Raw genomic sequence first — 13,358 nt, 5'->3', positions numbered from 1 at the left:
CCTAACAAAAAAAAAAGCCTTACGAGGAGTGGCTGAGGCAGCTGGGGTTGTTTAGTCTGGAGAAAAGGAGGCTGAGGGGAGACCTCATCGCCCTCTACAACTACCTGAAAGGAGGTTGTAGCGAGGCGGGCGTTGGTCTCTTTTCTCCCCAGTAACTGGCAATAGGACAAGAGGAAACGGTCTCAAATTGTGCCAGGGGAGGTTCAGGCTGGACATTAGAAAGAACTTTTAACGACTCTAACAGTGAAGGTATTGGAACGAGCTCCCCAGGGAGGTGGTGGAGTCACCATCCCTGGAGGTGTTCAAAAAACACTTAGATGTGGCACATCAAGACATGGTTTAGTGGGTTTAGCGGGCATGGTGGCATCGGATATATGGTTGGACTTGATGATCTTTGATAATGATTCTATGAAAAAAAACAAACCCAACTTTCCCAGTAATAATAGTGATATGTAATATATAATTTTTCTGCGTCATACTGAGTTGAATATACATTTACCATCCTCTCTTTGAGCAGTTTCAGTAAACGCAGTATAATTCTTTAATAACTGATTTTTCTCCTTTATGTTTTCAGAGGCAACAATTTTAAGCTATGATGGAAGTATGTTTATGAAAATACAGCTCCCTGTTGTGATGCATACGGAGGCTGAAGATGTTTCTTTACGGTTCAGGTCCCAGCGAGCTTATGGCATTTTAATGGCAACTACTTCTAGGGAATCTGCAGATACCCTTCGTTTAGAGTTGGATGCAGGAAGAGTTAAACTAACGGTCAACCTAGGTAACAAACCCTTTCTCCAAGGAATTAATATTTTTCTTTACATTTTTCTTTTTGCTTGCAAACATTTATGAAACAGCCTGTTTTAACATTAAAAGTAAACTGAAGTTATATATAAACACATGTCAATGCAACATTTGCGTATGTACATACACACACAAAATACATGCCCATTATTATACTTTGTTTTCTTTTGCATTTTTGTATTCTTTATATAGTCTTAACATAATCCATCATGATATTTTTGTACTATTGTGTATTCTAAAAAGAGAAGACTAGTTCATCAGTGGTATATTGGGCTAAATTATTAGTCTTTGTTGTGGAAGACTGGTCTCCCTCCACAACTTCTTCACAATAGCAATTCCACAATTTAAATGTGCAAGCAGAAACAACGTGTATCTAGGTCAGTTCAGTTTTACCTCCACCAATTAATGTACAACATGCAAATGTATGAAAGAATTTCTAGTTTTAGCACTGAAAATGTTGCAATTAGATATTCCCACTGATGGATTTCTTGGTCTCCTTTTTTTAGGTGTCAAATCTATAGTAAATCCATCTCCTCTTTTTTAAACAATTCTGTAGCGGTATTTTTGTAGTATCGAACGATAACACAACCCTTCAATGCCCAAAGACTGCGGCCCTCAGCAAACAGCCGTGTGAACACAGGAGGCACAAGCCCTTTTACAGAAAAAAAAAATAAATGAATGAAATTGGTTTCCTGGTTTGAAATACAATGGACAAAATGTTAGGCTATGGTTTTCTCTAGTTTTAAAAAAAAAAAGTAGTAAATAAAAGTGCTTCTGCCGTGCTTATAAGTAAGTCCAAGTCAGGACCTGAAAGAGAACAGAAGTACCCTCAAGAAAATGCACATTCAGTGCAGTCTTTCCTATTCAGTGGAATGCTATTTTTCAAGGGAATTAAATATTTTATTGTTTTAATCACAGATAAAAAAATTTCCGAAAAGCATGGAAAGGGGCAGGGGAAGAATCACGTAACCTTCCACTTCATACAAGTGTTGCTTGCTGCAATACTGTCCTGATGCTTAGATTTGGGAAGGGAGAGGGAGAAGGAGAAGCGAAGGTTTTCCTTGTTTGCTCTTCTCTTGCAGTCCCCTCTAAGTGTCAAGCTGGGGCTCCTGCAGGCGGTGGGGCGCGGGGCGTGGAGCGGAGCCTCCCTCCCATGGCGGCACTTTCTGTAAAAGGGGATGTGCAGGTCCTGGTCCTGGGCTGTTTGCAACCACTTTTCTGATGCGGTTGACGACACATGGCAAACTCAGCTATATGGAAACAAAATCTAGGTTTGATGGTATACATATTCCTCAAAGGTATAACCCAGGAGTAGCTGTACAACCCGAGTAGCTGTACAACCCAAGTAGCTTGGCATAGATATATTTTTTTTTAACAGTAATAAATGCGGATAGGCCAGCAGATGATCCAGATCAGGTTATTCTCTTTATATACAAAACACCATCCTCCGTCAGTTTTTTGCCTAATTCTATAGTTCAAGAAAGTAAATCAATCCATGCGCTAGCAATATTGTTTCTTCTTCCAACATCCCTCTTTTTTTTTTTATTTATTTTTAGTCAAGCAAGGAAATAATCTGAAAACAGACAGGATTCTCTAAATACCAACGTTTATAAATATGTGATTGTTTTCTGTATATTAATGTAGCTTTAAATGTAGTCACTGTTCGTTTCTTAAGTCTATAAGTTAAGAAAATTCAAATCCACAAAATGTTATTTGTAGGCCAGGGTAATGGACTTGGTGTTTTACTACCTAGTTTTTGACAATCAGCCTTTGAGGTATACTATCTGCAAGTTGTCCAAGATGTCTGATTGTGGCCTGGCTTGCTCTATGACCCATTGTGACGGAGCACTTTCTAATTGCATTGAGAGAAATTACCTGTTCTTTCACAGATGGGGAGAAAGTTGCAGCCTGCCTCAGTTAAGCATCTTTGACATTTAATCTTGACTTTTCACTTAGATTTGTCACCATGTAGCTTTGTTTGAAATTGGCCATTTTTACCCTAATTGTCGTTTCTATAAAGATTTATCGCAGTATATCTGGGTTATAACAGTATGTAAAGACTGATGATATTGAGTGGCCATATTTGCATGTGTCTGTCCCCGGAAGGGTGGACTGTGATTTTATTGGATGTCTGCAGCTATTACCTTGAAGGATAAATTTTCATTTTTCATCTATTCTTCCCCATCTAGACTGTATCAGGATTAACTGTAATTCCAGTAAGTGCCTATTCAAACTTCTTAAAATGTTATTCCACCATTATAAAATATGCAAACTAGATGAAAAAGATTGTGGACAGCTTGCAAGCACTTGATAATTTATTAATGAAATGTGATGATTAATTATCGTTGTGTAAAAAGTCATCATATACTCTAGTGTGTATTTTTGGTCCTTCCCATAGGATATAACTTTCAACTAGAATATTAAAAAGAAAGTATTCTACAGGTTACGTACAGAGAGGAGAAACGGTATCTGTAGTACTGTATTATTCTAGATGGGCTAGTTTATTTCCAGTAGCCATAGAATTTTTGAACCAGCACTTCTGATAAGCTGTCATATATTTTCCCCTGCGTCCTCCTAGTTTTCTTGACATTTTACCTCCAACTAGTGGCGAGACTGTTGGAACATAATTGTCCGTAGTACAAGACTTTCTATTTTATAATCCTCCTAGACAATTAACTGTATTTGGCTGCTTATAGCACAATTGGTTTAGCTAAATCTTTGTTTTATGGAAATGTAATACATTACAACAAGGACGTTATTAAGTCTGAGAATAACCATATTTCTATGATGATTTTTTACACTCTAATCATGTAAGAAACCTTAAATTGAACAATTTTTCTCTGTGATATGCGTGTTTATGAAACAGAGGGAAACATTTGCCAGATGAATGGACTAAATTTTAACTTCTCTGATATTATTTGGATTAAGAGGCTATATTCTGAAAGGAGAAAAAGGACTGTGATTTTATTTTGAGTCTATGGAATTCCTGAATGGTGTCAACAAAAGTATTGATAGTAAGTATGGTAGATTTGAGTTATGGATTGTTTTTTCTTTCCCTTCCTAACAGGTTTTGCAAGCCAGAGGACTGGCTTTATGCAAACAGAAACAAAACTAAACAACAAACTGCATAGGTAGAATTTGTAGCTCGTAATAGTTTCCCGAAAGATGTTAACATACATCCCATAATAGCTTTATAGTCCCCAAAGAAAAATAGGGAACTGCACTTGTTTATCATGCATTGTCTGCTAATAGATTTTTCAATAAACAACTTTACAAGACAAAAATACAACATTTTAATTAAAAAGCAAGGTTTTCTTGGGGCAAGTTTTTAATCTAAACCATACTTAAATCCAGACTGACTTTTCACTACAGTAAAGGAAGTGCTTGTAGGTACCAAGGCATTAAAGGATAGCTTCCTGATATTAAAAAAAAAAAAAAAAAAATCAGTTATAAAAACAAATATTTCCACTTGATGAAAGTGCCCCTTGTCTGTAACCAAAATGTATAAAAGCATGAAAAATCTCAAACATTTTGTTGGTCTGTCACAGAACACTATTTTTGTTTCCTCCTGACAAAGTCTCAATTCAAAAAAGATTTCCAAGTATAAGACAAGCAGCTTTTTGAGCAGAAATGTAATGAGTCTGCCTGCTGCTGGTAAATTCCTTTTTCCCTAGGAAAAGCAATATTACTTTTTTTCTTAATTTCTTTACTAAAATTAGAAAATCTCTCTGAAAAGGGAATTATTAATGCAGAAAAATCAATAACAAAGCCACAATACAATAGATGTTTTGGCTCTTTAATCTCTTTTGGATAAAATGAGGTGTCATAAAAATAAATTAAAATGATTTCTAAGTTTTTAAGCAAGTTTTGGATCAAAAGAGAACCTGCAAATATAAAGTAATAAGTCTCCAATCAGAGGATTGTAAACAGGAGAAATATATGTACTGAATTGAATTAACAGTTACGAGTTCTTCTTGGTCTCATACAAAAGCGGAATAACCTCTGTACAAAATATCCTTGGTTTCGAATACTCATAAGTTATTTTTCTTTACAGTTCATTTGTAGCCTTTTTGTTATTAGCAATGAACTCTCATGATTAGTTCCATCTCCCTTTGGTGCCTGTGTACTGAACAGGTTTTTGTGAGCTTTTGGTACGGTAAGTACTACAATGCTTTCTTATCAGCACTCACTGTAGTCTTTCAACAACCAGATAACGTTTCATGAGCAATTTCTGCATGTTAATTTTTAGATTATGAAGAATTATTGCTCTAAGTCCTTAGAAAATGCTTGCTTATTAGACATTATAATGGATTTTAGTGGAACATAAACAATTAATTCCAAAGCAACAGCATCCAGAACTTCAGTCTTAACTTGCTAAACACTGTTCAATGCCTACCTTTTGGGGTCTACTAAGAGCTGGGTGTATATTAATCCTGACTTTATGCTGATAGAAGTAAATCTGATTTTCTCATTTCTGTTGTTTAGAAATTACTCATCTTAATATAATTTCACTGTTGGGGCTGAAATACTATTTATTATAGCTAGACTAGTAACAGAGTTAAGGTCAGGATGAAGCTGGCTGGTTTGAATTTGGAGAGACAGCTTTAAAAAAAAAGTAAACCCAAACATAAACAAAAGCTGGTGTTTTGCTTGAGACAAAAGGAAAATATGAATGTAAGCACCTTATTTCTTGCAGTGAATTACAAACCTAGTGAATAAAATATTGCTGCTCCTCCTCCTGTTTTTCCCTTGAGTGCAGCCTGAAACCTGTCTTCTGCTCACTGCAGATCAGATGGCCAAGTGTTGGCTGCTCAGAGCCAAGATCTTGGTAACAATTTGTTCTACACTTTGTCATGCTTTCACTTCTAGCTAATGTCCTGTGTTGCAGAAGAGGTGGCATTTTGTGGTCTTCCTTGTTTGAAATACAGACTTCTTTAAAATTTCAAAATGTTCATCAGATGTCAGGTTGCTACTGAGCTTATGTCTCATTAACAATATTATGGAGACTGTTCGCTTCATGCCATTTTTATGGAACTGAGTTGTGTACTAAGGTCAAACTTTTTATTTGATGCTAGGTTAGAAGATTTGTGTCTTTATAAAATCTTGCACCACCAGAAATTCTGTCTGGTGTCAATCAGAAAATACTATTGCTGACATGTTGTTTTTGTACACCCTTAAATCACTTCATTGTGTTCTTCAGACCTGCAAGTTTACAAAACAAAATTGTGTGTCAGGGAGTGAAATAAATAGTCCTTTTAAACTGCAGGTACATTTAGGTCAATGTTGAGGCTGATATCAGGAGAAAGGGAAAAACTTATGTTGTGAACAGAAACAGTTACTATGGTTTCAGTATTAGTTTTCATAGATTGAGGAATTAATTTAAAAATAAGACTGAGGTGAACAATGTTGGTTCAAATAACACAACTGTGCAGCATTTCTGGACACTAGTTGTTCTGTAAAAAGTACTGTAAGTTGATTGGTATACAGCTTTTACACATTATACACAAAATTGATGAGCTAATCCTTAAAAATTGCCTAAGGAGAAATGCTAAAAAAATAAATACATTTCTTTCAGAGAGGGAAGTAATTGTTATCTGTTAATTGCAGACTTTAAAGCATGAATTATAAACATCAGTGAATCCTGTTGAACTGAATGGGATTTCTCTCCAGTATTTCTTAGAGACAGAACTTCATCCAATAAATGTTAAATAACAGATCAATAACAGGTTTTGAATGACTTGTGAAGAAATACAGGTGTGCTATATTTCCATATTTTTCACTGCTGCCATGTTAAGGGCTACTATCTTAACTTAATTTTAAATTCCCATTTTTCCAGTTTTAGTGCATTCAAAACATTAGCATCTGAAAAATTCCAGGTACCTGTAACTTTAGAGGCTGCTGGGTTTTATGTGCAATATACTTTTTTCACAGGCACGTGCTGCAGATTTACATGTTACTTCATCTTTTGTGAGTTTTTTTCATTGCTATAATTTCTGAAAATAAATTGTCTACATTTTTATATGAGTCAGCAGAGTAGGACCATAGGATTTTTATTAATTGATACATTATACAAATAATAATGTTAACTGGTAAATACCTAGCTCTCATTTCTGAGTCTGATATTTTTGTTCAATATGAAAAGATACAGGATAAATATTCTTTGAATGCTACTGTGAAAGCTTGCTCAACTAGTGGCACACACTGGTGCAGGAGTGATTTAGGTCAGTTCTGGTACACAGTTTTGCTTCTATAGGCAATAATTCATTGAGTAATCCCACTGAATTCAGTTATACTCAAATGTAGGACTGTCATAAGAAATAACAATTACAGAATGGTAGGAGGCAGGGAGCAGAGGGTACTGTGGCAGTACATGTATATGCTATTCCCCGGGGAGCGTATCAGCTGGCTTTGCTAGTTGGGTGTCCATCTTTCCAAATTAGCAACAATTTCCCAGGCTTTGAGGCTTTTCTGTTTGTCCTTCCAGTGAAGTGCCCTTTCCCTTGTATTCACATGCACCCCTGCTTCTGTGTCTACCTAGTTCTTGACCTATTCTCTATATCCTTATTTTTTCTTTCACTTTTTCTCACTCTGTTTCGTGTGTCTATTTTTTCCCATAATTCTTGATCTTTTTTCCTTGCTTTGTATGTCCGTCCTTTTAAAACTCTGCAATTCTGCAGATGTGCACATTACAGATGGTGAAATTATTCTATTTGGAATATGTAACATCTGTTACTGAAGCATTTTTTTCTTGTCAAGGTATCCTGCAAATCCAGAGCATGACAAGGAGCTATGTCAGATTATTAGTAAATAACAGGAGAATTATATGTAGTGAAGAACTAACAATGGTGTTCAATTACAGTATATTTTCAGCATCAGGAAAGTTTAAATGAAGACTACACATCCTTTTGAAAGTTACTGCTTGTAAAAATGCATTTTGTTGCAAAGTTCAAAGTCTTCAACTGTGCTTTTACGGATATTGCAAAAATCTACTGTGATAAGCAAATCATTAATACATTTCCATGTATCAACTTCTCACTATCTGGTGAAAAGAATGATTAGAATTTATTTCCTCCTTTGTTGTTGCTGTTTGCAGTAGAAAATCCTTAAAATGACATGATATTATAGCTCCCTTCCCCAAACTGTAAAGATTTTTGTATTTGGCCTGCTCTCTTACACAGTGCCTTCTGAATTGCGTGAGGTGGTTTTGAACTTTTTTTCATTCAGTATGGCTGGCAGCCTGCTAAAAAGGTGTAAAAGAGTTTTATCATAGAGGACACACAGCAAATCACCAGGGTGCTTTCACCACAAGTTCAGTCAGGGACTCCCCTCTGTTTGGGGTGAAAAATTTGAAATAATTATTTATAATTCTTTTAAAGCTTTGGCTATACTTTTAGAATATGGGATCATTGGATTCCTTCTCATTCAGCAATATCACTTTAAAGACCCTTTTTCACATGTTTTCCTGAAAAACAGGGTCTGCTGCTGTGCAACAAAACTGAAAACATACGTGACCCTTTTCAGTCAAGTTGTGATTACCATCTACTGGTTGCTAATATAAACCATCCTTTGAATCTAATTAAAGGAAGCGGGTTGAAAGACGTACAAAAAAGGAAAACTCAGAGCCTCTCACTGGAGTCCTTAGTACTTAGCCCTGAAGCTGCACTAACACCATCCTGCGTCTTCTTTCAGGCACTCTGTTGTGAAGTGAGGTTGAAAACAGCTAGTCTAGGAAAAAAAGTTCAGGTCTGAAAGCAAAATAACCTGTATAAACATAATCAAGAGGACTTAAGTAGTTAAGAGACAGCCCATAATTTATTCTGTACAGCCACAGAAGCCAGTTAGGAGCGATCCTTCTGATTCCTTGTCCTCTGTTATATATAGGGCGAAAAGAAGTGGCGCTGCACAGGTGATGCCACGTAAGCCCCTCATGTTAATTGGCTTTCTTGGAGGTGTGGTGGCAAAGCCACTCACCTCTTCCTGCAGTCTACTTGCCCACCTGCTCTGGAGAAAAGTAGTAGCTCTTTCCCCTCCCTTGTAACCTGCTTCTGCTCCTTGGGAGCACCTAGGGCAAGGTCTATGCCTTATTTTTTTTTTTTCTATGAAAAGTCAGAAATATGCAGCAGACGTTTCCCAGATACTGAGAGATGTTAACATTCAAAAATATTTCTGAAAGTCATCTCTGCTCTTCGAATGGTAGGAGTGACTTAGCTGAGAATGCAAAGGGAACCAGCAGGCAAACTACAGAGCATTTTTCAAATGCTCCATGTACTGTTCTTTGGAGCTTGTGCTGCATAATTTCACCTGTCTCTCAAAAAGCTTTTCATTTACTTTAAAACTGTGTTCTAACCCTCTTCCTGTCTGCTGGTCCTGCTCTTGAATTGCCTATTGCTTTGCTGCCAACACAAATGTTCAAGCGTTCATGTGGTGAATTTGACTAAAGAAGTGACCCATTAACAAAATTGTTAATTTAAAACTGCTCAGAAAACTGCAGCAAGTTCATCACATGACACATATGCAGACTTATGCTGTCCCGAAGTGATTTTGTCTGGCCTACATCTAAGCAAGAACATCCTAGAATAATACATATTGTTTACAGAAAGGCAGAAACATCACTTTTTGAGATGTGGAATGCTTCATCTGAATCAGTTAAGGAAGAGATATTTCAGACATCTGAAGGGAAATACTGAAAGGGTTTCTGGGTAAATGTCTGCATCTTCAGTTACACACATCACAACTATTTTCCTCCTTTCCTGAATTTGGCTCATAAAACAAGGCGTAAGTTGAACCTAGGAAATATCTGAGGCCCTTCAAACTTGAGGAAAAATCATTGAGTATCAAGAAGAGGGTACATAGTAGGAGATGCCAGCTGAGGCGATGCTGTGCTTTTTGACCATTCACATAAGATAACAACAGTTTGCAATCTGGTTTTTGTGTTGTGGCGCTTTGTGAAGTTTCTGAGGATTCTGAGAGGGTAACAGTGAAGGTATATTGGACTTCTGAGTGTGAGCTCTCCTCCTCAGCGGGAGATTTAAAAAAAAAAAATCTCAGTCTTGTGATATACTGATTTCTCAGCTAAATCATATGCTTTGGTAAACAGAGAAATCTTGCAGGGAAATACTCAAGTTATCTAAAAGGCAGCCATTTTTACCCCTTCCTTATTCAGTTACAGTTGTTAACAGAAAAAGAAATTGGAAACTTGAACTAATAAAGGACATAGGAAAATGTGAATCAACTAGCCAATTATAAAGAAATCTTGAAGAGACTTGCATACGTATAATATGTCAAAGCTTGCAGTCAAATATGACAAGAGGGCTCTTGGAGGATAGGAAAACAAAGATTGCTGCAAATGTGTAACTTCTCATTTTACCAATAGGGACAAAGCAGCCTCCAGGATGCGCTAGATCTGTAAGAACAGATTGCCTTGCATTAATAAATCCTGATTTATGTGCAAGGGAGTTGTCTGTGTCTAGCTCATACTGGTCCTGTCAAATCTGTCACAAAAGGACTTTTCAGAAGAAGCAGAGTAGGCCTTTCTACTATTTTAATGGGAGGAAGCAGTAGAAAGTAAGTTTTTCATGCATAGCAGGTCCTAAATGTCTCTTATTTTACTTTTATGTTTTTCTCATTTAGCTTTTGAGAAGCCAGATGACTTAATCACATTTTAGGACTGGTGATTTAAATTATCCTCACAATTTTTTCATGGCAGAAAGTGGGTGCTACAGTCTAATCTTGTGAGGATATTAAGGAGTTGCTTTTCTAATCAGTAGTAGCAAAGCAATTACACTTTTTTTTCATCTGAAGAAAAATATATAAAAGCTGATGTAATGCCATTCATATTAGTGAACAGGGCTGCAATGGCAGTCATTTCACAGTAAAAGCTCTGCTACCGACTGGTCCCACAGGAATCTCTACTGACATAAATAATAGAAGAGGAGGAACACTGAGATAATGGTATTTGCAGATGTGATGAGATTATTTAGGAAAAATCAAACTAAATGCTGCATGTGTGGGTTTTCTGAAGGGTTTCAAAATGCTGAATGACTGCATAGTAAAACGGTAGGTGGAATTAAATATCAATACGTACAAAGTAATGCAGACTAGAAAAAGTAACCTTAATTTTGCAAGCACAGCAATGGACTCTGTTAGCACTGAGCTGAAGAAGTTGTGCAGTCATTGTAGATAGCTTTTGTAAAACAGCTCAGTGCTCAGAAGTGACCAGAAATCCCAAAGGATGTTAGCAGCTATGGAGAAAGGAAGTAAGACCAGGACAGAAAACAGCATTATGCTCTTGTGCAGTCATTGTTTATCCACATCTTGAATGCTGTGTGTGTTTTTTGTTCCTGTTCCTCATGATGAACTTAAATAGGAAAAATAATGTACTGCAACAGGGAGGATTCTGAGTATGGACTGGCTTTCCTGCATGGAGGAGCCAGGCAAGCTAGGGGAAAAAAAAAAAAGATACCTAAGAGAATACAATTCTATTTTTATAAAGATATGATTGTACAGCCAGAAGAAGTATCAAGAAGTTAAATAAGTCGTACGAATTTGAAATATATCAAGGACACTTTGTGATAAGGTGGTTTTTGTAGCTCCAGTAGTCCCTAATTTGTTAGTCACTGGAAGCTGTGACTCTGTTAGAGTAGCAAGGACTATACAGCGGCCATGCTTTTCTTAGCTGCTGTTGAAAGCACAGTGCTGGGCTAGCTGGACTTCCAGTCTCACCTGGCAAGGCCAACCCTCATGTTCCCACATTGTTTTAAATGGAACAAAAATTTGTCATCAGTATTAAAGTTGATGATGTAGATGCAGCCTTAGCTCAGAAAGTCTGTAAACTACTAGCTGCTAGAAGCTGGCAGCAAATAGTTAGGGGAAAGTCCCTTGATATTTTTCCTTTCCTCTCTAAACATCTGTTGCTGCTCATCGTTGAAGGCAGAATGCAAGTCGACACAGAATTTGAGAGTAACGTTCAGTATAGCAGCTTTTGTCTTATGCACCATTTCTCCTCTTATTTTGCACCTTTGTTTCCTAATCATTTTGTCACTAGTTTATACCCCGTATTCAGAGCAAATAGGGAATTGCTAGTGAAAGTACTAATAAATCTATCATCAGCGAAGTTGTATACAGTCATTCTAAACACCGTAATCAGATTCTATGAAAATTAGAGTATTGCCACACAGATTGCAGTAGATGACACAAGCCAATATTTCAATAAATTCTCAAAGTTCATTCTTGCTTAACTGACAAAACCAGTCAAATTAGGATAAGTTATTAATTAATTTGGCTATTTCACATATACTAAGCATGGTGAATATTTTTTTTTTTTACTTAGTACCAAGAGTTTTCTGGCAAGAAATTTTGTTCTGTACCTCTTTAAAAAGGAAAAAATTGTTAGTATTCAGTATTAAGAAAAAAATAACAGTAACTCAGTACTGCTCAGTTGATAATGTTTTGAAATTTAGACTCAGATTGGAAATACTATCAGACTTCATGTATAAAATATCTTTACACACTTTTCACATTATTCCTCATTTTTTTCTTAGGACTCTGTTTTTGAGAAATAGTGCTGTTGTGATGCTCATTTGTTAATGCTTTTGTGGGAAACGTTTAGAAGTACTTACAAATGAAAATTCTGTGGAGAACTACTGCAGTCTTTACAGGATTACAGTTTGGAGAGGTTTTTTTCAGGTGATAGAAACTTAGTTTTTTTCCCAAATTGTCTACAAAGGTACTAAAATAATTAATAGTTTGGTTCAGAAAACATTTAGGTATATTAAGAACGTGTGTAGGACTTTTTCTGAATACGATGCCTTACTGAAACAATGCTGCTGTGCTTATCTGCAGAACTTTTCAAGGAAAACCAAACAAACTGCCATCTCTGTGCAGGTCGATACTGCTTTCCTGATCGAGACGTCACATGCTCACAGCCATAATTTTGTCCTAATATATACTTGTAAAGTATTCATATAGTGAGTGTTTGGGGTTTTTTGAATAGAATGGATGTATGTGGGTAAGAGGTAAGGGAGAGGGGAAATACAGAATCTGAGAAAGTGCAGTTTGAATGGGATGCCTGGTTCTTGCTAACACGGCCAGCGAGTACTGCAATAGGTCTAACATATCTTGAGATGAATTGCCAAGTTTCTGTCTGTCCCTCTCGTGTTAATAGATATTATGTGAATAGAACACTTCTACATTATAAAACACTGCAACTAACTTCAGTGAGAGTCTAATCAGATCCTTGTTCTCAGTTTAGTGTGACTAGGAGAACAAAACTGCTTAGGGAAAGCTTGACTACCTTTTCTTCAGTGAAAGAAAGAGAAAAAGGAAAAAAAAAGTAGTATTACCAAACTAAAATTTTGCTTAAATTAAAATTATTTTTATACAGTTATACATTTGTACTGCTGGAAGTCTGGAATAAATCCCTGGTAAGCAATTATCTTACTCCTTAAGCATTAAGATCAGTGGGATCTGATTATAGACAGTAGTGAACTGTACATGGGCATATACAGCCTTTGTCTCTTCCATATGTAGTGCTCTAATGCAGAAGTAAAGTTCGCTGC

The 13,358-nt window shown here is 36.4% G+C and overlaps 1 protein-coding gene across 1 annotated transcript in view; it reads left to right on the top strand.

The window, feature by feature from the left end:
* The window catches only part of LOC104167787 (neurexin-1), a gene marked incomplete at both ends in the record, with an annotated part of 50,781 nt that overhangs the window by 18,691 nt on the left and 18,732 nt on the right, over nucleotides 1–13,358 (top strand). The window contains 2 exons of the mRNA XM_009708147.1: nucleotides 575–778; nucleotides 2,991–3,017. Of these exons, the coding sequence (XP_009706449.1) occupies nucleotides 575–778; nucleotides 2,991–3,017 (231 nt within the window). The remainder of the gene's footprint in view (nucleotides 1–574; nucleotides 779–2,990; nucleotides 3,018–13,358) is intronic.

Source organism: Cariama cristata, unplaced genomic scaffold, assembly GCF_000690535.1.
Source record: "Cariama cristata isolate BGI_N322 unplaced genomic scaffold, ASM69053v1 scaffold40519, whole genome shotgun sequence".
Classification (NCBI taxonomy): domain Eukaryota; kingdom Metazoa; phylum Chordata; class Aves; order Cariamiformes; family Cariamidae; genus Cariama; species Cariama cristata.
This window is presented reverse-complemented; position numbering and strand designations above follow the sequence as displayed.